This window comes from Phoenix dactylifera, chromosome 4 (genome assembly GCF_051530095.1).
Source record: "Phoenix dactylifera cultivar Ajwa chromosome 4, Ajwa_hap1_PhDact_Kaust_v1.1, whole genome shotgun sequence".
NCBI classification, from domain to species: domain Eukaryota; kingdom Viridiplantae; phylum Streptophyta; class Magnoliopsida; order Arecales; family Arecaceae; genus Phoenix; species Phoenix dactylifera.
In genome coordinates, this window is record NC_143193.1 from 14,246,359 (window position 1) to 14,270,795 (window position 24,437).

The 24,437-nt window shown below is 39.6% G+C and overlaps 2 protein-coding genes and 1 long non-coding RNA gene across 3 annotated transcripts; all 3 read right to left on the minus strand.

Moving 5' to 3' along the window:
- Positions 1 to 16,513: 16,513 nt before the first annotated feature.
- LOC148702968 (putative galacturonosyltransferase 3) lies at positions 16,514 to 18,523 on the minus strand (the record flags this gene model as incomplete). Its single annotated transcript, XM_089930358.1, has 2 exons — positions 16,514 to 16,971; positions 18,239 to 18,523. Coding segments are annotated over 2 exons (558 nt in total), but the record flags the coding sequence as incomplete, so codon positions are not given.
- Positions 18,524 to 19,514: 991 nt separating this feature from the next.
- On the minus strand, positions 19,515 to 20,236 carry LOC149753666 (uncharacterized). Its single transcript, XR_016400415.1, has 3 exons — positions 20,064 to 20,236; positions 19,678 to 19,961; positions 19,515 to 19,581 (listed from the first exon to the last, which is right to left on the minus strand). It is a non-coding gene; the product is annotated as an uncharacterized LOC149753666 (long non-coding RNA).
- Positions 20,237 to 22,407: 2,171 nt separating this feature from the next.
- Positions 22,408 to 24,260, minus strand: LOC149753667 (uncharacterized). The gene is made up of 4 exons (XM_089930359.1): positions 24,140 to 24,260; positions 22,895 to 23,576; positions 22,516 to 22,815; positions 22,408 to 22,426 (listed from the first exon to the last, which is right to left on the minus strand). Exons 1-4 carry the CDS (start codon positions 24,258 to 24,260, stop codon positions 22,408 to 22,410), a joined length of 1,122 nt encoding a protein of 373 aa, XP_089786485.1.
- Between the last annotated feature and the right edge of the window lie 177 nt (positions 24,261 to 24,437).

Consider the following 24,437-nt stretch of genomic DNA (forward strand, 5'->3'; position numbering starts at 1 on the left):
CCCCCCCCCTCTTGGGTTGTCTATCTGGGCAACACTTTACGTCGCTAATATTCTAGTATTGAGCTTGGACTAAGCTCCTGATGTTGTAGATTTCCTCCTTCAGGTCTGCAACCATCTTGGACACGGCTGCTACGGAGGGAACAACATCAGAGGAAGGAGCACTGAGTGGACCTTGGAGCTCTCTCAACAAATCATCTCTCAGCTGTCTCACAATCTCCTGTCTCATCTTCCGGAGCTGCTCAGTGCTGATCCGGACTTCGAAAGGTTGCTGAGGTGGTGGAGCTGTAGATGGTCCAGCAGAAGTAGATGGGAATGATGGACCAGATGTGGAAGAAAAAGTGGGAGGAGCTATGTAGTGGTCCTTGTCATGATCAAAACTAGGTGAGTGATGAGTGGTAGGGTCGGATGGTGTGGATGAAGAAGTTTTTCGAACCCAGACATTTTCGACTTTATGGAACCCCATTCTGTGGAGAGTCCCCTCACCCATGCGATCAGTATTTCGAAGTGAACGAGAGGGTTATCCCTCAGGGATAGGGACCTCTAACTCCCTAAAGAAGAGTGTGAATAGCATGCCATAAGGGAGACTCAACCTAGGTTTATCTAGGGGTTCACAGATATATTTGTAGATGAGTTTGGGAAAGTTGATGAGAGTATCTTGGAGAATGTGGAACATCAATGCTAGGTCTCTCTCAGAGATGAAGTCAAACCTACCAGTTTTGGGAAAGAGAGTTCTAGAAATGATACTTAGGAGGAGCCGCATTTCAGCTGAAAGCTGATTTGCAAACACCTCCTCGATAGGGGATTGAGGTGGGCTCCCTAAGATGGCCGTAAGGGCCTCAGTCCTATCATGGGGATGAGTAGAAAAAATTCCCTCTCGGGAGAGATGGAGGATTCAAGCAATGAAGTCCTCCGAGATAAAAATAGGGACACCCGCTATGGTTCCCTGGATACCACCACTACTGAAAGAGTAGATGCCCTATAAGCCAATCATTTGATGGGTTTCTCTTTGTAATCCTCCAAATCATGTACTTTGACACTCGATATATATCAATAAAGGCATTGTGTTTCATCATTTGCTGCTTATCTATTTTATTATTGGATGATGAACCCCATAAATTAGGACATTGATTTTAGGGTTATGATGAGATCATACTAGTGAGACCTAAAATCCTAAAATCCTAATTTAGAATATTCCCAGTCAAATTGATATATTGAGTCGGGGATCAATATTACCGGAAAGACTGGCACATCTTATGTATGCTCAATGTAGAGGGTAATTGATCTCACAATCACTTGTGTGAGACACTAATACAAACATGTGGGTGCTCATTAGAGGAATGAGTTCACTGAAATGACCAGCCATAAGAACATCTTATGGATTCTTACTTAATTATCAAAAGATGGTTCTCATAGTGGGAGTTGTGCAAGTGATCCTTAGACCTGAGATCACCATGGTACCTTGTGCACTTGAAGCTATGTTTTGGTTTACCCTTATTCACGACATTGCGTTGTGTACGGGGTATTCTGGATATGGTGGATTTTGTACGAAGGTTGTGAGTAGGTCAACAAGGAATCAGTCACTTCTAGTAAGAGAAGGTAACATCCTACTTACTCTAATCTTATGATGATTCAAGAAGCCTTTGATCAAAGCAAAATGAATATTAGAAAGAGTTTCTAATGTTTCATTGTTTGAATTATCATATAAAAGATTGAGAGAGACATGAATAAGTGATTGAGTTTGATATTGATCCATACTCATGCACTTATTCAGGATGTAGTATGACTGAGGGATTGAATTGCACAGTAACTTTCCACTGAAGGGTATGTTTGGATTTGTCCAATACATTCCTCATCTTCCGGGTAGACATGATACGTTGCTAGACGTCAATCATGTCTTGTGGGTTGATCGGATCAAAGAGTTTGATTAGATCAAAGCATCAGAAAGGTTCTGATTGCTAAGTCAGGTTTAGCACTAAATTGAACCTAAATTGGATTAGAGGTATTCTAATCAGGTTAGGTCAACTTGCACCTCCACCTACTACTGGCTAAGATAAGGAACCCAATGGGTCACACACAAGAAAATTGATCAAGGGTCTAATTGGATTAGATTATGTTTGCAAGATGAACATGCTAGCACGTGTTGCAAATCCTAGCTCCTGATTCAAATTAAATTCGAATATGATTCTTAGATTAGGTTGATCTAATATGATTAGATCATGACCTAATATGGGTTAGCCAAGAGTTGAAATCCATTTGGCTTTAATTAGACCTGATTTGATTAGGTTTAATGTTTTCTTTAAGTTGGTTAAACCCAATTGGATTGGGTTTGATAGGGCCTTCACTTCTGGACCATTGGATCGCTTCCTGGATGAAAGATCTGGTCCACTGGTTGATGCCTTCATCTGGACCATTGGATGGCTTCCTGGATGAAGGATCTGGTCCACTGGTTAGCGCCTGAATCTGGACCACTGGATGGCTCCCTGGATGATGATGTCCTGATCTGGACCATTAGATGGCGCCTAGATCTGGACCATTGGCTTTGGTTCACTGCATTTGGGCCCTTGGATCATCAGGATTTAAGAGAAAGATGTGAGAAAGAAGTTGATACACCTTTCTCCTTAGCACCCCATCATGATGGGATGCATCTCTTGGCACATGCCTCATCATGATGAGGTGTGTGGATGGGATGCATCCCTTTATGATGCATCCCTCCATCTCTTATAAATAAGGAGGTGCCTTGGGGTTCTAAAGATCATAAAAGAAAAAGTCTCTCCTTCTCTCTCCCTTATCCCTTCTTTCTTACAAGCTTCTTTCTTTTGTCCTAACCCAAGACAAGAGGGTCTTCTTTAGGACAAAAAGGCTAGTGAATGTTTTAGAGGTAGAAAGGAAGAAGGAAGTGAAGAAAAATCAGCCAATTAAATCCTTTGGAAGGATTGAACAATTAGAATCAAGTTTTGGTGGAGCTAGAGTCTTGAACCCATTCCTGTGTGGATCAACATCGGAGGGTGAACATTTAGGCACCTTAGGACATCTTCAGATATATTGGATATAGCGTGATAGGTATTCTTCTATACTAATATTATATTTTCTACATTATTTGGTTATACTATTAAGGCGATCTTGGCTTATTAGGGTTTCATATAATGGGTTTTATAAGAAAATTTTATAATCCCGTATCTTCCGCTGCGCCCTAGGGCACTGGGAAACCCAACAGTGGTATCAGAGCCACCCTTAATCAGTTTAACCAAATGATAATACATGCTATTATCTTGATGCTATGAGATAGCTAGGTTGTTTGTATGCATGATTAGTTTATGCCATGAGATAGTGTTATATTCATGTTGTAGCATAGTATGATTGCTAGTGCTAAATTATAGAATGTGCAATGAGATCAATATAGTAGTATGAAAACTTTGGGCTGACCCATTCTGGAACAATCGACAAGGAAGCCATAGGTGGTTACTTAATTAGGACCTCACTCTCTGAGTGAGGGGTGCCTCCCACCTGCTTTTCTGGCCAATTATTTGATTGTCCTTTATGGTTGAGCTTAATGTTAGTAAGATACTACTATTTGAAAGCCCTCACTAAATTCATAATTAAGTCGTAGTGTTAATTGCTTTAAGCTGAGCCATTCTGAATCAATTGACTAAGTTGGTGTCTAGGAAAGAGGCTACAGGTGGTTATTTAATTAGGACCTTACTAAGTAAGGAGAGCCTCCCATCTGCTTACCTGGCCAACTATTTGATTGACCTCCATGGAAAAGCTAATTGCTGATATAACACTATAAAGGTCCTTCCTTCATGCTTAGATATTATTATGTCAATATCTACGCTAGCTTGTTGTGATTCCCACAAAGCTAGTATTAGGGATTGATATTGTAATATCTTGGTGCATATGATGCATATGGCATATTTTAATATGTTTCCTTGTTGTGATTCCCACAAGGGCAGCATTATTCAAATATGACTGTATAAAAATGAAGGGTTTGACTTAACTAGACACAATAGTTTGTTGTGATTCCCACAAGACTATATGTGTGCTAGAGGACAGAATAAAGTTGGGAATTGCATGGGATGCAATTGGAAAGAGTTTCCTACCTTTGAACTTATAAGGGCTTGTTGTGATTCCCATAAGGTCTTTTATAAGGAATTTGGATCTCAACCCCACTAAGAAAATTAGTATTTTCTCGTTCATCATACTTGAGGGTTATGATATTCGATAAAAATAGTGGGAGTAACAATTAGATAAAAGTCCTTGTCTGATTGAATACATGTCATCATGATTGGTCTGCTTATATTAGTGTTCTTTGTAATTATAGATTAATTCTGCAAAAATGGCATCTTCACTCTCACTTAGAGGTATCTTAGATACAAACAAATTGACTGGTCCCAACTATGTGGATTGGTTGAGGAATTTAAAGATTGTTCTCACACAAGAAAAACTTTCCTACATTCTTGAAATCCCTGACCTAGGGTCAGCAGGGGAAGATGCAACTGAGGAGGAATTGGCCACATATCGTATGTGGAAAAATGACAGTTTGACTATCAAATGTATCATGCTTGCTTATATGAATAATGAATTGCAGAGGCAGCATGATAGCATGGATACTCACTCCATACTCCTTAACTTAAAGGAGTAATATGGTGAGCAGAGCAGAACTGCTAGATATGAGATATCTAAACAGTTGTTCTGTGCTAGAATGATCGAGGGATCGTCTGTGCAAGACCACTGTTTAAAGGTTATAGACTTAATCACTCGATTAAGTCAACTTGGTTTTGCTATGGACAGTGAGCTCAGTCAGGATTTGATCGTGCAATCACTATCCGACTCATTCTCGCAGTTTGTCGTGAATTATCACATGAACAAACTGAATTCCTCCCTGCCTGAGCTTCTAAATATGCTGAAAACAGCAGAGTCTCACATCAAGAAGGACAAGGGTCTGATCCTTCTTGTTAGTGAGAGCTCAAAGAAGAAGTCGGGCAATAAGGGTTCAAAGAAAAAACTAAACCCTAAGAGTCGCATCAAAAAGAAGAAGGAAAAGAAAATCTCTGGACCCGGTACCTGTTTTCACTGTGGCAAGATGGGGCATTGGAAAAGGAACTGCAAGAGCTTTCTTGCAAGTGGGAAGCCTGATGCAAGTGTTGCATCAAAAGGTATATTTTTATTACATGCCAATATGACATTAAGTTCTTCTGATTCTAATTCATGGGTATTGGATACCGGTTGTGGTTCTCACATATGCAAATCTTTGCATAGACTGCAGAAAATTAGAAGACTGAAGAAAGGTGACTTCGAGCTATATGGCGCTGGAGGAGAATCCATCCAGGCTGAAGCTGTTGGCACCTACATACTGGAGCTACCCTCCGGAAAGTTCTTGAAGCTAGAAGACTGTTATTTTATGCCAAAAATTATTAGAAATGTAATTTCAATTCCTTTGTTGCTTAAGAAAGGATTCGAAATAAATGGAAAGAGCAATGGTTACTCTATTTCTTTATCTAATGAGTATTATTGTTATGGCACTATGGAAAATGGTCTTTTAGTATTATGTCTTAATAATGTTATGTTTCATATTGGCAAAGATAATAAAAGAAAAAGAGAGAATATTAATAATACCCTCCTCTGGCATTACCGATTAGGTCATATTAGTGAGACAAGGTTACACAAGTTGTATAAAGATAAATTCTTTGACCTTTATGATTTTGAATCATTAGGAACTTGTGAATCTTGTCTTATGGGTAAAATGACCAAGTCTCCATTCTCGGGATATGGAGAAAGGGCAAGTGAGTTGTTAGAACTCGTACACACTGTGTGTGTGGTCCTATATCAACTCCAGCTAGAGGTGGATACTCTTACTTCATCACATTTACTGATGACTTATCAAGGTTCGGTTTTGTGTATCTAATGAAACATAAATCCGAAGCCTTTGATAAATTTAAAGAGTATCAAAGTATGGTCGAAAAACAAACTGGGAAGTGTATTAAAATCTTTCGATCTGATCGAGGAGGAGAATACTTTTCTAGTGAATTTTTAGACTATCTTAAATTAAAGGATATACTCTCTGAATGGACACCTCCATATACGCCACAATTAAATGGTGTAGCTGAAAGGAGGAATCGTACCTTATTAGATATGGTACGGTCCATGATGTGCTTCACAAATCTTCCAATTTCCTTCTGGGGACATGCCTTAGAAACTGCTGCATTAGTATAAAATAGAGTACCATCTAAGTCTGTATCTAGCACTCCATATGAGATATGGAAAGGAAAGAAATCTAATCTTAAGTATCTTAAGATATGGGGTTGTCATGCTTATGTCAAAAGAAATTTTGGACATAAGCTAAGTGCTAGATCGGACAAGTGTACATTTGTAGGTTATCCTAAAGACAGTTTAGGATATATCTTCTATGATCCTACCAAACAAAAGGTATTTGTTGCTAGGCATGCTACTTTCTTGGAAAAAGAGTTTTTCTTAGAAAAGGGCAAGGATAGAAGAATTGAACTTGATGAAGTTCAAGACCTACAAGGTGAGACACATAATAATCCTCAACCAGATGTACCCATGGAAGAGGTACAGCCACTACACACTACTCCTCTCCGAAGGTCAGAAAGAGTGCGAAATGCACCTGAGAGGTATGGATTTATCATTGAGAATGATGAAGCCCACATCGTTGATAACGATGACCCTCTGACCTATTCGGAAGCTGTCAAGAGTAGGGACTCTGACAGATGGTTGGACACCATGAAATCCGAGATAGATTCTATGTATACAAACCAAGTGTGGACTTTGGTTGATGCACCTGAGGGAGTGATTCCAATAGGGTGCAAATGGGTATACAAGAAGAAGATAGGAGCTGATGGCCAAGTAGAAACCTACAAGGCCAGGCTAGTGGCAAAAGGTTTCAGGCAAAAACAAGGCATTGATTATGATGAAACTTTTTCGCCAGTAGCTATGCTCAAATCTATTCGGATTATGCTTGCTATAGCTGCATACTATGATTATGAGATCTGGCAGATGGATGTCAAAACCGCCTTCCTTAATGGTCACCTTGAGAAAGAGGTCTATATGACACAGCCAGACAAATTTATCTCAAGAGGGAGAGCAAATCAAGTATGTAGGCTTAAGAAATCCATTTATGGATTAAAGCAGGCATCTAGAAGTTGGAACATCCATTTTGACATGATAGTCAAAGAGTTTGGCTTCATTAAAAATATAGATGAACCTTGTATGTACAAGAAGACTAGTGGGAGTGCTATTGTCTTCTTGATATTATATGTGGACGATATATTGGTCATTGAAAATAATGTTCCAATGATGCAATCGGTCAAGACTTGGCTATCAAAGAAATTTTCCATGAAAGACTTGGGTGAAGCATCCTATATACTTGGTATAAGGATCTATAGAGATAGATCTAAAAGGATGCTAGGTTTGTCCCAGTCTAGGTACATAGATAATGTGCTGAAGAGGTTCAGCATGGATGGAAGTAAAAAAGGTTTCTTACCCATAGGACATGGCATACAACTCTCTAGGAAGATGTCTCCTAAGACATCTGAAGAGAGGAATAGAATGAGTTCTATTCCCTATGCTTCGGCAGTAGGGTCGATCATGTATGCTATGTTATGTACCAGGCCTGATGTAGCTTATGCCTTGGGTATGGTAAGTAGATTTCAGGCAGATCCCGGGAAGGATCATTGGAAAATTGTGAAAAGTATTCTCAAATACTTGAGAAGGACTAGAGATGTTTTTCTGATTTATGGAGGATCAAAATTGAAACTAGAAGGCTATTCAGATTCTAGCTTTCAATCTGATCCAGATGATAGCAAGTCAATCTCTGGATATATCTTCACTTTGAATGGTGGAGCTGTGAGTTGAAAAAGTTTCAAACAGCAAACTGTAGCTGACTCAACTACTGAGGCAGAATACATAGCTGTTAGTGAAGCTGCTAAGGAAGCAGTCTGGATGAAGAAGTTCATCACAGAGCAGGGTGTAGTTCCTGAGATTGCCGGACCAGTCCTAGTTTGTTGCGATAACACTGGAGCTGTTGCACAGGCTAAGGAACCAAGGTCTCATCATAGATCCAAGCACATTTTGAGACGCTTCCACCTTGTTCGAGAGATAATCGAAAGACAAGACGTCAAGATTGAACGAGTAGACACAAAGAACAATATAGCAGACCCATTTACTAAAGCTCTACCACAGCAGCAATTCAATCTGTTAGATGTATGCCCTAAAAGCCAATTTTGGCTGACACATTATTAATTCTAGGACATAATTTGTACTTGACTTTATTATTATTGAATAAATGAAAGGCATCTTTTTCATTCATATTATTATTGTGTCTATGAATCGTCCAAAAAATTAATAAGATGATGATGCATATTCTCAAGAGTTGAGAATTTGAGCCATGTATCATTAGTGATTAATTTCTGAACGCTCCTGATCGATGGATCATCACGAGGACGGTGATCGATCCGATGAGATCAGTGCACAGATTATTTTTCTTATGGATGGACGAGACTCGAGTCCACGGTGTGGCGACACTGAAGTAATAGTGCAGGTGCTTGTTAAGAACAAGGGTACTGAGCGTGATCAATACAAGAAGTCACTTGGATGTCTATCCACTCGTCAGTGACTTGCTTGATGTTGCAGTAGTGTGACTGGTCCTTTGACCTGCGGTGCTTCGGCTACTCACAGTGAGGTTATTGTAGTTTGACTGCACACATACATGGTCTCTAGCCATATGGGTCCATGCAGTGTAGATTGGCTGCAGTAAGTTCACTGTAGGAGTAGGGTATGCACCTATAAGGAATCTATCGACCTTGATAGATAAGGAGAGATCCTATGTAATTTATAAGACTGAGTTCGTAAGACCTCGGCCGGGGCAGTATGCATAGTGGAGAAAGAGTTTTCCACTCTCGAACTTAAGTCGAATAAATCTTCACATATGACAGACGATGGGGTTTGACGAGTTGTCCATGATCTCCATCTTGTAGGGATCCACGATAGTAGGACTGTATCACATGATAACTGCACCTAGAGGTTCATCATTCTATTCTACTGGGTAGCCACTACATGCTGCTAGGTGTCACTGGTGGATGGTGGGACTCGCAGGGATTATCTCGATGATCGATAAACCCTAATGAGTAGAGTTGGAATCGTTCCAATCCATTGAAAGGAGTTTTCAATGATATTATGATAGAGATCATAATATATCTCACTACCAGTCAGAGTAGAACCTATGGGGTCACACACACTAGAAGTATTGACCGATCCGATGGTTGAATCGTGATTAGGAATCACAAGTAATCAATTCGATTGATATTCAGTTGAAGAAGGAACAAAGGGAATTAATTAATTGGACTTGAAACAAGAATCCTACTTCGAGTAGGATTCCTAGAGTCCTAATTGGATTAGGACTGGAAATCCTAGTTGGAGTAGGACTGGGATTCCTACTTGGAATAGGATTCCTACAATCCTAATGAGATTAGGAGTTTTGAATTAAAATCGGATTCCTATTTGGAGTAGGATTCCTAGAGTCCTAATCGGATTAGGATTTCGGATTCAAATAGAGTCCTAATTGGATTAGGACTAAAATTAAATATGTCCTAATTTGGATTAGGGTTTCTTAAGTCACAATTAATTATTAATCTAATAAATCAATAAGACTCCTAATTGGATTAGGATTGAAGAGTTCAATTGAGTCAAAATTGATTTAAGTTCTAATTGAATTAGGACCTACTTAGATTGGATCCAAATCGGTTCACCCTTGGGCTAAGCCTAATTGGATTAGAGCTTGACCACATTAGGGCATTCCAAACCCTACCTAATGTGGATTAGGGTTTACCATGAGGAGGGGGATATGCCCCTCCCTTTTCCATGTGGAGAAGGGTGAAGAGAGGGGGCCGGCGCCCCCTCTTTGGAAACTTGTCTAGGGCTCCTAATTTAGGAGCCCTAGATGGCTTTAAAAAGGGGAGCAAGGGGCCGGCGCCCAAGCATTGATTTCCTCCTCCTCCAAGCCGTGGCCACCCCTCTCCCTTCCTTGGTTCAGCCGCCATCAGCAAAGGGAAAAGAAGAAGAGGCGTGCACCTCTCCTTGGCCTCCTTCCTTGGTTCCAACGCAGGGAAGAAAAGAAAGGCTGCAGGGGATTCGTTCTTCTTCCACTATCCCTCCTTCTTCTTCCTCCTCTCAAGCACAATCAAGGGTTGATTGAAAGAGAGGAAATCAGCCATTAAAAGAAGTCTTTGCAAGGGAGCTAGCACCCCGGGAAGACAAGAGAGCTTTGATCGGATCACTGCTTCGTGTGGATACTTGTAGAGGCCGGACACTTTAACGGCTTCAAGCGAACCCTCTTCCTAAAACTACGAACTCAGATTTGCGGTGATCATCTACCCGCACAAGGTGAAGATCTGATCTTTAAATTAGTTTAAAAGTTTTTAATCCTTACCTATCTACGAACGGTCATGAAACAACATTCATGCGATGAACGTCGATCCCGCACATGCCTCTTCCGCTGCCATCTGATTTTATTTTTGAAATATCAGCGGCATGGGCGGGTTCCCAACACAATCGTCACCTCGATTGTATGGGATTAAAATATAAGGGCGATTGGCTTTAGTGCCAGTGGGAGATTGAAAGAGTAGATGCCCTATAAACCAATCATTTGATGGGTTTCTCTTTGTAATCCTCCAAATCATGTACTTTGACACTCGATATATATCAATAAAGGCATTGTGTTTCATCATTTGCTGCTTATCTATTTTATTATTGGATGATGAACCCCATAAATTAGGACATTAGTTTTAGGGTTATGATGAGATCATACCAGTGAGACCTAAAATCCTAAAATCCTAATTTAGAATATTCCCAGTCAAATTGGTATATTGAGTCGGGGATCAATATTACCGGAAAGACTGGCACATCTTATGTATGCTCAATGTAGAGGGTGATTGATCTCACAATCACTTGTGTGAGACACTAATACAAAGATGTGGGTGCTCATTAGAGGAATGAGTTCACTGAAATGACCAGCCATGAGAACATCTTATGGATTCTTACTTAATTATCAAAAGATGGTTCTCATAGTGGGAGTTGTGCAAGTGATCCTTAGACCTGAGATCACCATGGTACCTTGTGCACTTGAAGCTATGTTTTGGTTTACCCTCATTCACGACATTGCATTGTGTACGGGGTATTCTGGATATGGTGGATTTTGTACGAAGGTTGTGAGTAGGTCAACAAGGAATCAGTCACTTCTAGTAAGAGAAGGTAACATCCTACTTACTCTAATCTTATGATGATTCAAGAAGCCTTTGATCAAAGCAAAATGAATATTAGAAAGAGTTTCTAATGTTTCATTGTTTGAATTATCATATAAAAGATTGAGAGAGACATGAATAAGTGATTGAGTTTGATATTGATCCATACTCATGCACTTATTCAGGATGTAGTAGGACTGAAGGATTGAATTGCACAGTAACTTTCCACTAAAGGGTATGTTTGGATTTGTCCAATACATTCCTCATCTTCCGGGTAGACATGATACGTTGCTAGACGTCAATCATGTCTTGTGGGTTGATCGGATCAAAGAGTTTGATTAGATCAAAGCATCAGAAAGGTTCTGATTGCTAAGTCAGGTTTAGCACTAAATTGAACCTAAATTGGATTAGAGGTATTCTAATCAGGTTAGGTCAACTTGCACCTGCACCTACTGCTGGCTAAGATAAGGAACCCAATGGGTCACACACAAGGAAATTGATCAAGGGTCTAATTGGATTAGATCATGTTTGCAAGATGAATATGCTCGCACGTGTTGCAAATCCTAGCTCCTGATTCAAATTAAATTCGAATATGATTCTTAGATTAGGTTGATCTAATATGATTAGATCATGACCTAATATGGGTTAGCCAAGAGTTGAAATCTATTTGGCTTTAATTCGACCTGATTTGATTAGGTTTAATGTTTTCTTTAAGTTGGTTAAACCCAATTGGATTGGGTTTGATAGGGCCTTCACTTCTGGACCATTGGATCGCTTCCTGGATGAAGGATCTGGTCCACTGGTTGGCGCCTTCATCTGGACCATTGGATGGCTTCCTGGATGAAGGATCTGGTCCACTGGTTAGCGCCTGAATCTGGACCACTGGATGGCTCCCTGGATGATGATGCCCTGATCTGGACCATTAGATTGCGCCTAGATCTGGACCATTGGCTTTGGTTCACTGCATTTGGGCCCTTGGATCATCAGGATTTAAGAGGAAGATGTGAGAAAGAAGTTGATACACCCTTCTCCTTAGCACCCCATCATGATGGGATGCATCTCTTGGCACATGCCTCATCATGATGAGGTGTGTGGATGGGATGCATCCCTTTATGATGCATCCCTCCATCTCTTATAAATGAGGAGGTGCCTTGGGGTTCTAAAGATCATAAAAGAAAAAGTCTCTCCTTCTCTCTCCCTTATCCCTTTTTTCTTACAAGCCTCTCTCTTTTGTCCTAACCCAAGACAAGAGGGTCTTCTTTAGGCCAAAAAGGCTAGTGAATGTTTTAGAGGTAGAAAGGAAGAAGGAAGTGAAGGAAAATCAGCCAATTAAATCCTTTGGAAGGATTGAACAATTAGAATCAAGTTTTGGTGGAGCTAGAGTCTTGAACCCATTCCTGTGTGGATCAACATCGGAGGGTGAACATTTGGGCACCTTAGGACATCTTCAGATATATTGGATATAGCGTGATAGGTATTCTTCTATACCAAGATTATATTTTCTACATTATTTGGTTATACTATTAAGGCGATCTTGGCTTATTAGGGTTTCATATGATGGGTTTTATAAGAAAATTTTATAATCTCGTATCTTCCGCTGCGCCTTAGGGCACTGGAAAACCCAACAACTATCTCGGGCTACAGTCCCATAAAATTTTCTAACTAACCCTGGGTCGGTAGGGAGGTCTAAAGAACAGAACAACTCTAACCCTTGAGCCCTAAGATGATGCCTTAGGGTGAACCCTTCCCGGGAGAGGAAGTCAAAGTTGACTTTCCTCCCGGTAGAGACTGCCCTCCCGGCGCACGGACGCGAGGGAACCGGCCTAGGCGGGGAAGAAACCGGAGGTGGTGGCCTCACGGGTTCGTTCCGTGCCTTGGACCGTCGCTCGGCGCCGCTCGCGGAGAGAGGTCTCTTTCGGCTTGGGACAACGGCTTTTCTAGGCATTTTGACCTAAAAACCGAGGGATGGACAAGAGAAATGGAAGAAAACTCGAGGGAGAGGACCTAGAATGGGTCGGAGACGAGGTCGGAGACGAGGTCGGAGACGACTTTAGGGTTTTGGAACAGTGGCGGCCGAGAATAGAAGTGAGGAATAAACGTTTTGATTAGGGTTAAAAATTGGATTTCCGACCTCGAGTCGACTCCGGTAAGTCGCGAGTCGACTCGACCTCGAGTCGACTCCTAAATATGCGCGAGTCGACTCGCCCACGAGCCGACTCTAAAATCTATTTGAGTCGACTCAAACTCTGGCACATAACCAAAAAACTTGTTATTACCGTGCCAAAGGAGAGAGTTATGAAAATATCTAAAATTTAAGAACTGATTTGATGACCATAGATAAGAAATCCTATGTCTAGCATAAGCTAATCATAAAAATCAATCAATTAGAGGGGAGTATCACAAGAATGGATCAATCACTCCTAACCCTCTTCTAAGAATACAAAATCGATCTTCACTCAAGGGTTTTGTGAAGATATCAGCAAGTTGATCATCAGTGCAAACAAATTCAAGCATTACATCACCATTTAACACATGATCTCTTATGAAGTGATGTCTTATCTTAATATGTTTAGTTCTTGAGTGTTGAATTGGATTTTTAGTTAGATTTATGGCACTTGTATTATCACAATTTATGGGAATCTTATCTTGTTTAATGCCATAATCTTCAAGTTGTTGCTTGATCCATAAAATTTGAGCACAACAACTCTCGGCAGCATTATATTCGGCTTCAGCCGTAGATAGTGCAACCGAGTTTTGTTTCTTGCTAAACTATGAAATTAGTTTTTCTCCTAGAAATTGACAAGACCCGCTGGTGCTTTTTCTATCAAGTTTACAGCCAGCGAAGTCTGAATCAGTGTACCCTATTAAGTTTATTCTTGATTCTTTAGAGTACCATAGACCTATGTTTTTTGTTCCTATGAGATATTTAAAAATTCTCTTAACTGCAATTAGGTGTGATTCCTTAGGATTAGATTGATATCTAGCACGTACACATGCATACACTAAACATGATATCAAGTCTACTTGCTGTAAGATATAGTAAAGATCCTATCATATCTCTATACAGCTTTTGATCTACTTATTTACCTGATTTATCTTTGTCTAGTTTGCATGATGAGCTCATTGGGGTGCCAATTGACTTATTTCCATCCATGTCAAACTTCTTTAGCATTTTCTTGATGTATTTAGCTTGATTGATAAAAATTCCTTCCTTGGATTGTTTGATTTGAAGTCCAAGGAAGTAGTTCAATTCTCCCATCATGCTCATCTCAAATTCACTCTGCATTAACTCAGCAAACTCTTCACAAAGGCGATTGTTAGTAGCACCGAAGATAATATCATCTACATAAATCTGCACTACCAACATATTTTTGTTTTCCTTTTTCAAAAATAGAGTTGTATCAATATTTTCTCTAGAAAATTCATGGTCTAATAGAAATTTGCTAAGTCTTTCATACCATGCTCTAGGAGCTTGTTTTAGACCATAAAGTGCTTTGTTTAGTTTATAAACATGATTGGGGTATTGATGATTCTCAAAATCATGAGGTTGTTCTACATAAACTTCCTCATTAATATACCCATTCAAGAAGGTATTTTTTACATCCATTTGGAGTAATTTGAAATCTTTATTGCATGCAAATGCTAGTAACAATCTAATTGCCTCAAGTCTAGCTACAGGAGCAAAAGTCTCATCAAAATCTATACCTTCTTCTGGATTATAGCCCTTTGCTACTAGTCTAGCCTTGTTCCTAATCAGAATTCCATTTTCATCAAGTTTATTTTTGTATATCCATTTAGTTCCTATTATTGAGTATTCAGTGGGTCTTTCAACTAAGTTCCATACTTTATTTCTTGTAAATTGGTTAAGTTCCTCTTGCATAGCATTCATCCAATTTACATCACTTTCAGCTTCTTCTATGTTTTTAGGTTCTAAATGTAAAACAAATGCAAGATGATTATTTAAGTTCCTAAGAGAGGCTCTAGTTTTAACAGGTTGAGATGGATCATCTAAGATTAATTCTTTTGGGTGACCATAAGCATACCTCCAAGCCTTAGTAAGCCCATGATCAACAATTACCTCTTGGTTTGTTGATGTATCTCCAATCTATTTCAGTTCATTTTCTTGTAATGTCATGTCATTCATCTTTTTCTCAAGTATCCCTGCATCATCATCAAGAGCTACTCTCTTGTTAGAAGAGACATTATTAGTATCATCAAAAACAACATATATAGACTCTTCAATAACAAGGGTTCTTTTGTTGAAGACTCTATAAGCTTTACTTGATGTAGAATATCCCAAAAAGATACCTTCATCAGATTTGGAATCAAATTTGCCTAAGTTATCTTTGCCATTATTATGAATGAAACACCTACACCCAAAAACATGAAAATAGTTTACTTTGGGCTTTCTATATCTCCAAAGTTCATAAGGTGTTTTCTTTATAATTGGTCTCAATAAAACTCTATTTACTATATGACATGATGTGTTAATGGCTTCTCTCCAAAAATACTTAGGAAGGTTACTTTCACACAACATGGTTCCACTACAAAAGAAAGGATATCTTCCGGTGCTTTTTTTGGTCTCTACCGACGTTTTTAAGCGTCGGCGAATTTTCAGCCCACGCACTGCAAAGCGTGGGTCAGACGTCGGGCAGGTGGGCATGGGTCGGGTTTAACCCAACGCGTCGAAAAAGCATCGTCGCTCTATACCGACGCTTTTAAACATCGTTCATGTTATAGGAACCCGACGCTTAAAAGTGTCGGCGTACTTAAACCGACACTTCCCACCGTAGGTTGTGTTGGACTATGCCGACGCTTAAACGCGTCGGCTTATGCTACTTGACCGACGCAATAAAGCGTCATTAAGTATCAAACCTATGAAAACTCCATACAGGAAGCAATGGGACTAGGAGCAGCTGCAAGTGATTGATTATATGCACAGGATTCCTTGCTGTCCAGCTTCACATCCACCCTTCATCAAGAGAATCTACCAGTTAAGAACCTACTCTCTACTACTCTTTATTGCTGGAGATTGTTCAAACTTTTGCTAACATGGCTACCACAGAGGCAGATACCCTCTCAGAGTTCACCCTCACAATGCTCTTATCCACACACTGAAGCTTCTCCTACCCTCCTGGCAAACAGAAATCTTGCTCAAATATCCAGTAATTTAGACAGCGTATAGGTTAATCGAACAAGCAAAAAATTATGGGCTTGAAAAAATATTGGATCGAGAAATTTCCTCATGTAAATACAGACACAATGAGACAAGATGTACTGCATGTAACATGATTGTGCTGAGTTAATTTAATACAAAATTGTAGGCCTGTGCTTCAAGAGATCTGCAATACTATTGGATCAAACTGCTCGACAGAGGCAGACTTACTCTCCGAAAAGAATATGAATACATCAATCAAAAAAAATGTTATCAGTTGGTTTAATTTCATCAGTCCATATAGCAGCGCTGAATGTACGGATTGTCAAACTTTACAAACTTGGACCAGTATGATTTGTACTTGGTAAAAGCAAGATCCAGCCATGGCTTGTAGTTGCCATTGTAGTGAACGACAGCTGCATTCTCAATCTCTGAAGGGTTTACAGCAGGATCATAGCCGAGTCCTAGCACATGCCAACTCCGCTCTAGTGGATATGTCAGATTGTAAAATGTTATCAAACCTGGTGGCAGTGAACCAAGCTTCCAGAGTTTCCTGTCTTCATTCTACAGAGATAAGGGAGAAAAAAAGAGAGGAAAATTCCCTGTCAACGAACTGAATAAAAGAAAAGGTATATTAGATATAACACTGCACAAGCATGCTGTCTGAATCTACCCATGTCAATCGCATCAGATATTCATAAAACAATAATACTAAACTTTAGTGCCTGTTCCGATGCATGAACCAGCTATTCCTGTATTATGCCGAGTGGAGTGAAAACCTGTATCTGAACAGGCATAGAAGATAAGCTGGAAGGGTCAGGAAGTCCACCAATCCCCCAATTCCCATTTTTAACAGAAATCACCAAATCCCTTCAACTTCTTCCATGACTCTTCCCCCACCCTTTATGATATATGGAGATCAACAGACTTCCCAAACCCCTTCAGATTCTCTTTTATGCCTCTCCAAGGAACAATTCTTCACACATACAAACAGGCCCTTAGGCATGAGCATATGCCGGCATGAATAAAGCCAACATGTCATTTGTTCAAGACATGATGGTAGAGAATTTTGAAAGAGTGATACAGCCATGGAGGCATGATTGCAAATAGATTAAAAACTACAATGATAACTTTCTAGGAGTAGCCATGTAGTCATGCCTGCTTACCACCACCTGCAATGCAACTCACACAACAGACTTGCGGACTCTCAAAGCTTTAAACTTCTGAAACATGAACTAATTTTGAAGAGGACTTTGTAGTAGTGCAACAACCCCCACACATACACCCCCGAAAAAAAAAGGAACTATATGACACACCAGAAAGAATACATGGTCTCAGGAAAAAAAGCATGGAGTTCATGAATCATCAAATTAGTGTCATTTTTCCAACACTGTGCTGTAGCTAACAAAAATGACAACTTTCTTCATAACATTTAGCACTCATCCCCATGACCCATCACCTAGCAACACATCCATCAACTAGCAGAATATATTTCACTTCCCAAATACCATGCAAACAAAGTCCCAGTAATTGAATTCTGCCCAGAAACCAAGCAGTGGTGTCCATCTATTGCACCAAATTTCTTAGTAATTGAATATGGTTGTTCTACAATGAAAAATTTTGACGTAAATGAATTTTAGAAACTTACAATTGCTATAATATATATAGAATTGAACATACACATATAGATATTATACAAAGATAAAATATCTGGTATACTATATATAGAATTGAACATGTGATAGATTTAGGCAATTGTTATTGTAATCAATATAGAAGTCATATAGGAAATCTACCGAACAGAAAATAACAACAACCATTTTTTTCTTACCAAGTCTTGCCAATAATGATATATTCCAGTGATATTTCGCTTCTTCCATTCCTTCAAGTCAAAGATGTTCATCCCAAATGCCCATCCACAAGCTTGTGGATCAAAATTTTCAGAGATTTTTGGGTTTGAGAAATTGAGGTAAGTATCAAACCTATGAAAGCTCTCTTTGCACGTCTCAACTGCTCCATTCACCATCCCCTTCAAATCTAAAGACCAGAGTGGTGTCAGATCCTTTTGAACAACAACATCATCATCAAGAAAAAGTATCTTATCAAGCCGTGGATAAATAGAATGAACAGTTTACTTTCATGAAGAAGATGTATTCCAGTTACCCCATTTAGTTCGTGGGAGTCAAGTCGTCCAGCCGGCCTGCCTGTCCTGAAACCATGTTCCTGTCAAGTCGATATAGAGCCATTCCCCAAGTAAGATAAGGTGAAGCAGTAGGGACTCATATATCCCCAGGATAACAATAGGTACTTGAACAGATCAAATACTCTTCTGCGAATCTAGACATAATCAACAATACCTCTACAATCGACTTTGTTCTTGCAGATGTTTTTTGGATGGCAGTGCATGTCTCATTTTTCAGCTTTGGATGATACAATGTAATTTCAACAGAGGAATGAATTACCATGACACTAACTAAAGTTGTGCATATTTGAAGAACATACTAATTTCACAAACAAGAACTTTTCATTCAAAATATTCATATTATCATATTTGATTACATTGTACTTCAAAACATTCTAAAAATATCCATCTCAAATTCCTAAGTACACAATCTACGATGTATCAAGAGTCGACGGCATCATCATCTCTACGAGTAGATGAAGTATCAGCAACCTACAAGAAAAAAAAATACTTTAGAAACTAAAAATACGAAAGTCATCACGCTCATACAAGAATACATTATAATTATATAAAATATTCAAATATATTTAGTTATGTACCGGAGGAGCAAATCTCTGCAAAAAAGATGAAATATGGTCAAGCTGATCCTGCAAAGATTATATCTTCAACTCTTGGCTCTGCTTCAACTCCGCCATATCAGTCATATGACTCTGCCTCATCTCCTCTATCCTTGTCTCATATGACTGCTTTATCTGTGCCATCTCTGTCTTCAAACTACAAACCTCTGCAGTGCTAGTACCTTGTCTAGCATCTTGGGTATATCGGCTCACTGCAGACAACTGAGTGGGGGTAACTCCGATACCGTAACCCCTCACGCGACCATAACGTTCTGGGCCCATCAATTCGGCATAGATCTGAGCCTTGACGCGACTGGCCGCGTTGGATGATGATGACTCCCCGACGCGCTCTGAAATAAGATTTGTAGCTCTTTCCTATATCTCTCTCAAAAAAATAAACAGTCACATTAATAATTTAAAAGAAGTAAAATTAATAAAAAAATTATGATCAAATAAAAAATGAATACATACAACTATATCTCTCGACTCGTCCCGGACAAAGCTGCCATCTCGGTGAGTGTGGGTCATCTTATAAAACTCTACCTCACCAGGCTCCCTTCCATGCTCTACTATATACACATACGGAAAGTATATTGACAAACTATATATCATGATACGTGCTATATGTTAGTAGAGTTTCAAATAGTTTCAAAAGAACTTACGAATTCATTTCTACGTCTCGCATAACTCTTTGAGCCTGAAGTATGAGGAACTACTTGAGATGCTCGTGCAGCTATACCAATATTAGAATATGTCTGCCAAAATATCATTACACAGTATAATATGATTCAATGTATATATTTGCAATCTATATTAATAATAAAGATAATGGAAGATATTAAAACAATATGCGTGACCTGTCCTCTTTCAGAAAACCAGTAGTGAACAAGCTCCCTCCACTGCTGAGGGTATACATCAGGAGGAGTCACACGAGCAACCTCCTCCTCTGTCATACCCTCGTGCTTGAAGTTCATCTTCAATTTTGCTTTATATTCTTTCCATTTGCAGTTGAGGGACTTTAGCACCCAATCATGGCTCTCTGGAGAAAGTACAAACTTACCCTACAACAAGATACAGAATGTTATAATAATATTAAACCTCTAAAATAAAATTATAGTACTAAGCAAATTAACATACAGAAGGTGTCGAATTAAAAAGAATAAATTCAATTCATTACCTGTATAAGTCTAAGAAGCTCAACCTTATACGAAGGAAACATGTCATTCCACTTCGTATAGTTGAGCGGACACAGCTGACCCTTGCGTGCAACCGATCCTAAAAAGCTTGATAGTAGACTTCTAGCTCTATTGATGGGCTACCCCAATTTGTTGCATCAGATGATGATCTTCTCACCTGGAGGAAGCTTCCACACATCTTTTGCTTGAGTGGGTCCCTGTCTCGTCCTCACTGTCCCTTGTCTATCTATTCAAATTAAATAAAATGTCTTAAAAAGTTGAAGACAAATATGAACATAAAATATGAACTTTAAATCGAATTACCCTGGATCTGGAGCTCATCCTCCGGACAATCAGCAGGAGGCTCGTGCTGAGATCCTGACTCGTGCTGCTGGTGATCACATGGCTGCTGGGGCTGCAGGGACTGCTTAGAAGTAGATCCCACCTGAGAATGCTGGAACTCCACATCTCTAAATCGTCTCCCTCGGAGCATATTATTACCTTGTATGCACAAAAAAGAATCAATATTTGGTTAAATGATAAATTTATACTAAATAAAGGGCTAATAACTCATTTAACATATGCTTCATAAATTTTACTTACCATTATGAAACTACATTCTCATTCAACATCCATCCTAATCAAACTCGTTGGCGCATATACTTCATCAGTTGGCACAACATTATAAGGTATACACTGAGTGTAAGTATCATCGTCCTCCTCTTCCAACTTTTTTCCAATATCATACAAGTCCCTAGGTTTCGTTTTAATAACAAGAGACCAATTTTTATCTTTTGAGTCTTGCACAAAAAATACTTGTCGAGCTTGAGATGAAAACACAAATGGATCATCTTTCAATAACACACCAGTATGTATCAACCTTAAAAAATTTACAAGTGTGAATCTATTTATGTCTTGCCTCAAACCTCTAGGTGAGTTTATATCAGGATCAAGCGCTACCATTACACCAAAACCGACCGGTGTTAGTGAAGGCGCAACTCTATTTCCTTAAACCCCACCAAAGGCAGCGCCATGAGTCGACTCCGACCAAGGCCTCGCCCAACCCCGGACTCCGACCTGGCCTCGCCATGGGTTCAGGGACCCTCGGTATGACCCACCTACTAACCAGGCCATCGCCGTTGGCAGGCGGCAGGACATGCTGACAGTGACCCTCCCTGTGCTGCTCAGGGACCCCGCGGGTATGGCCCGCACAGCGGCCGAGTATGTCCAACATTCCCCCCCCCAACGCGATGCCTGGGTTTCGAACTCGAGACCTCTGGCTCTGATACCAATTATCAGGATCAAGTGCTACCTTTACACCAAAACCGACCGGTGTTAGTGAAGGCGCAACTCTATTTCCTTAAACCCCACCAAAGGCAGCGCCACGAGTCGACTCCGACCAAGGCCTCGCCCAACCCCGGACTCCGACCTGGCCTCGCCATGGGTTCAGGGACCCTCGGTTTGACCCACCTACTAACCATGCCATCGCCGTTGGCAGGCGGCAGGACATGCTGACAGTGACCCTCCCTGTGCTGCTCAGGGACCCCGTGGGTATGGCCCGCACAGCGGCCGAGTATGTCCAACAGTTTATATCCACCCAATCACATCAAAATAATACTACCTTAAAATTTTCATAATAATCCAGCTCATAAATATTTGTTAGAGCACCATAATAATTTTTTCCGTCCATCTCAACCATAACTCCACTATTTTGGGTTTTTCTAAATTTTTCACGCTCTTTAGTATGAAATTTAAAACCATTTATAATGAACCCATCATATCTGTTGACAATATTATTCGGACCTCGAGCAATGACTATTAACTTCTCAGAACAATTTCTCTCCATCATCACTGGTACCTAAAAAAAAATTATGGAAGTAATGATTAATTTCCCTCTATAAAAATTTTAAAAAAAAGCTTAATATATTCGACATCTAACCTGTTTGAAAAGCCATTCTGGAAATAATTCAACCAACCATCGTTGCTCAATCCTTGGTGTAGGACGAATGTTATGGTTGAGACTTCGCTAAGCTATTAAAAATTCTCTGCACGATCAAGGTTATCTTTAATTAAATACCAATACTACATTCTCCTGATATGATAGTAAATTTAGATTTCAATTAACTGTACTAACCTGCGAGAGTCGGATATTATATCACTATGAAGTAAGACATAGCAATGTGCCTGTGCCAACAATTTCTGGTCAAGAACAACACTTTCAACTTTTTCCAAAACTCTTCCACCAGATGAGAACTTGTAAACATCTGCATTCTCTATGATATCACAATTCCTTGGAGGTCGATTGAAAACCATTTCAACACCTTCAAGATATCTCGAACAAAATGTCAAACAATCCTCAGCAATATATCCTTCAGCAATCGAGCCCTCGGGATAGGCTCGATTGCGTACATAATCTTTTAAGCGCATAAGAACCCTTCAACAATAAATTTTTAAAATAAATATCAAAATCAAACTGATTATTAAATAATTACATTAGAGTTTAGAAAAATCACCTCTCAATAGGATACATCCATCGGTAGTGAACCGGTCCACCAAGTTTAACTTCCGTCGCTAAGTGAATGAGTAGATGAACCATAATAGTAAAAAACCCAGGAGGAAAGATCTTTTCCATATTGCATAGTGTAAGTGCAACATTAGACTCCAATTGATCAAGCTCCTTAGGATCAAGAACTTTGGAACATAATGCCTCAAAGAATGATGACAATTGAGAAACAATTGCAAAAACTTGTTTCGGTGTTGACGATCTTAAAGCCAATGGAAAGATATCTTGCATCAAAATGTGACAGTCGTGACTTTTAAGATTTGAAAGTTTTCGCTCTTTGAGATTTACGCATCGTGAAATATTCGATGAGTACCCATCAGGAACCTTCAAATTTTTCAGAACTGTTAGAAAAAGATCTTTCTCTTGAGTAGACATTGTATAACATGCAGGAGGTGTATAAAATTTATCATTGGCAAGCTCTGTCGGATGAAGCTTTTGTCTTATGCCCATATCTTTCAAATCAAGACACGCTTTCAAGTTATCTTTGGTCTTTCCATCAAGATTTAACAATGTTCCAATCAGGTTATCACAAACGTTCTTCTCTATATACATCACATCAAGGTTATGTCGAAGAAGATTATACTCCCAATAAAATAAATCAAAAAAAATGTTCTTTTTTTCCGTAGTTGTTTCTGTGTAGATGCTGTCATTGAGTCATCATCATTTTCCTGACCATATATGTTGTCTTCATTCTTAAAAAAGTTGTCAGCATCCTCAGCAACCTCTGCTATTAATCCTTCATTCATTGTGCTGCCAACATGCTCTCTCCCCCTCTTCTTTGAACATTTGGCGACCTTACCCGGTATATAATTGGTGTCATGGATTTGTCTAAAGACTTCAGTTCCAGTTGGTGGAACAGGGGCAGATCGCAACTCTATGGTACAATCAAACAAGTCTTTCTAAAATCGAAATGGATGGTTTGCTTCTAACCACTAACGATGGCCCATATAACAAAACTTTCCTCCATGTTTTAACCAATACGAATGGGTTGAATCTCCACAAGAAGGACATGCAATACGCCCCTTAGTGCTCCAACCAGATAAATTAGCATATGCAGAAAAATCATTGATAGTCCAAATAAGAGCTGCACGCAATTTGAATTTTTGGCCAATAAAAGCATCAAATGCATTAATACCCTCCCATATTTTTTTCAATTCCTCTATTAGAGGCTGTAGAAAAACATTAATATCATTACCTGGGCCCTTGTCACCTGGAATAACCATTGACAGAATTACTGAAGACTGTTTCATACACATCCATGGTGGCAAATTATATGGAATCAAAACAACCGGCCAAGTGCTGTATGTTGAGCTCATCGTTTGGAATGGATTAAACCCATCAGTAGCTAAACCTAGCCTAACACTGCGAACATTAGAAGCAAATTCGGGATGCCTATCATCAAATGCTTTCCATGCGGGACTATCCGCTGGGTGTCGTAACATTCCATCCTTTGTACGGCCTTCGTCATGCCATCTCATCGAGGAAGCCGTCTT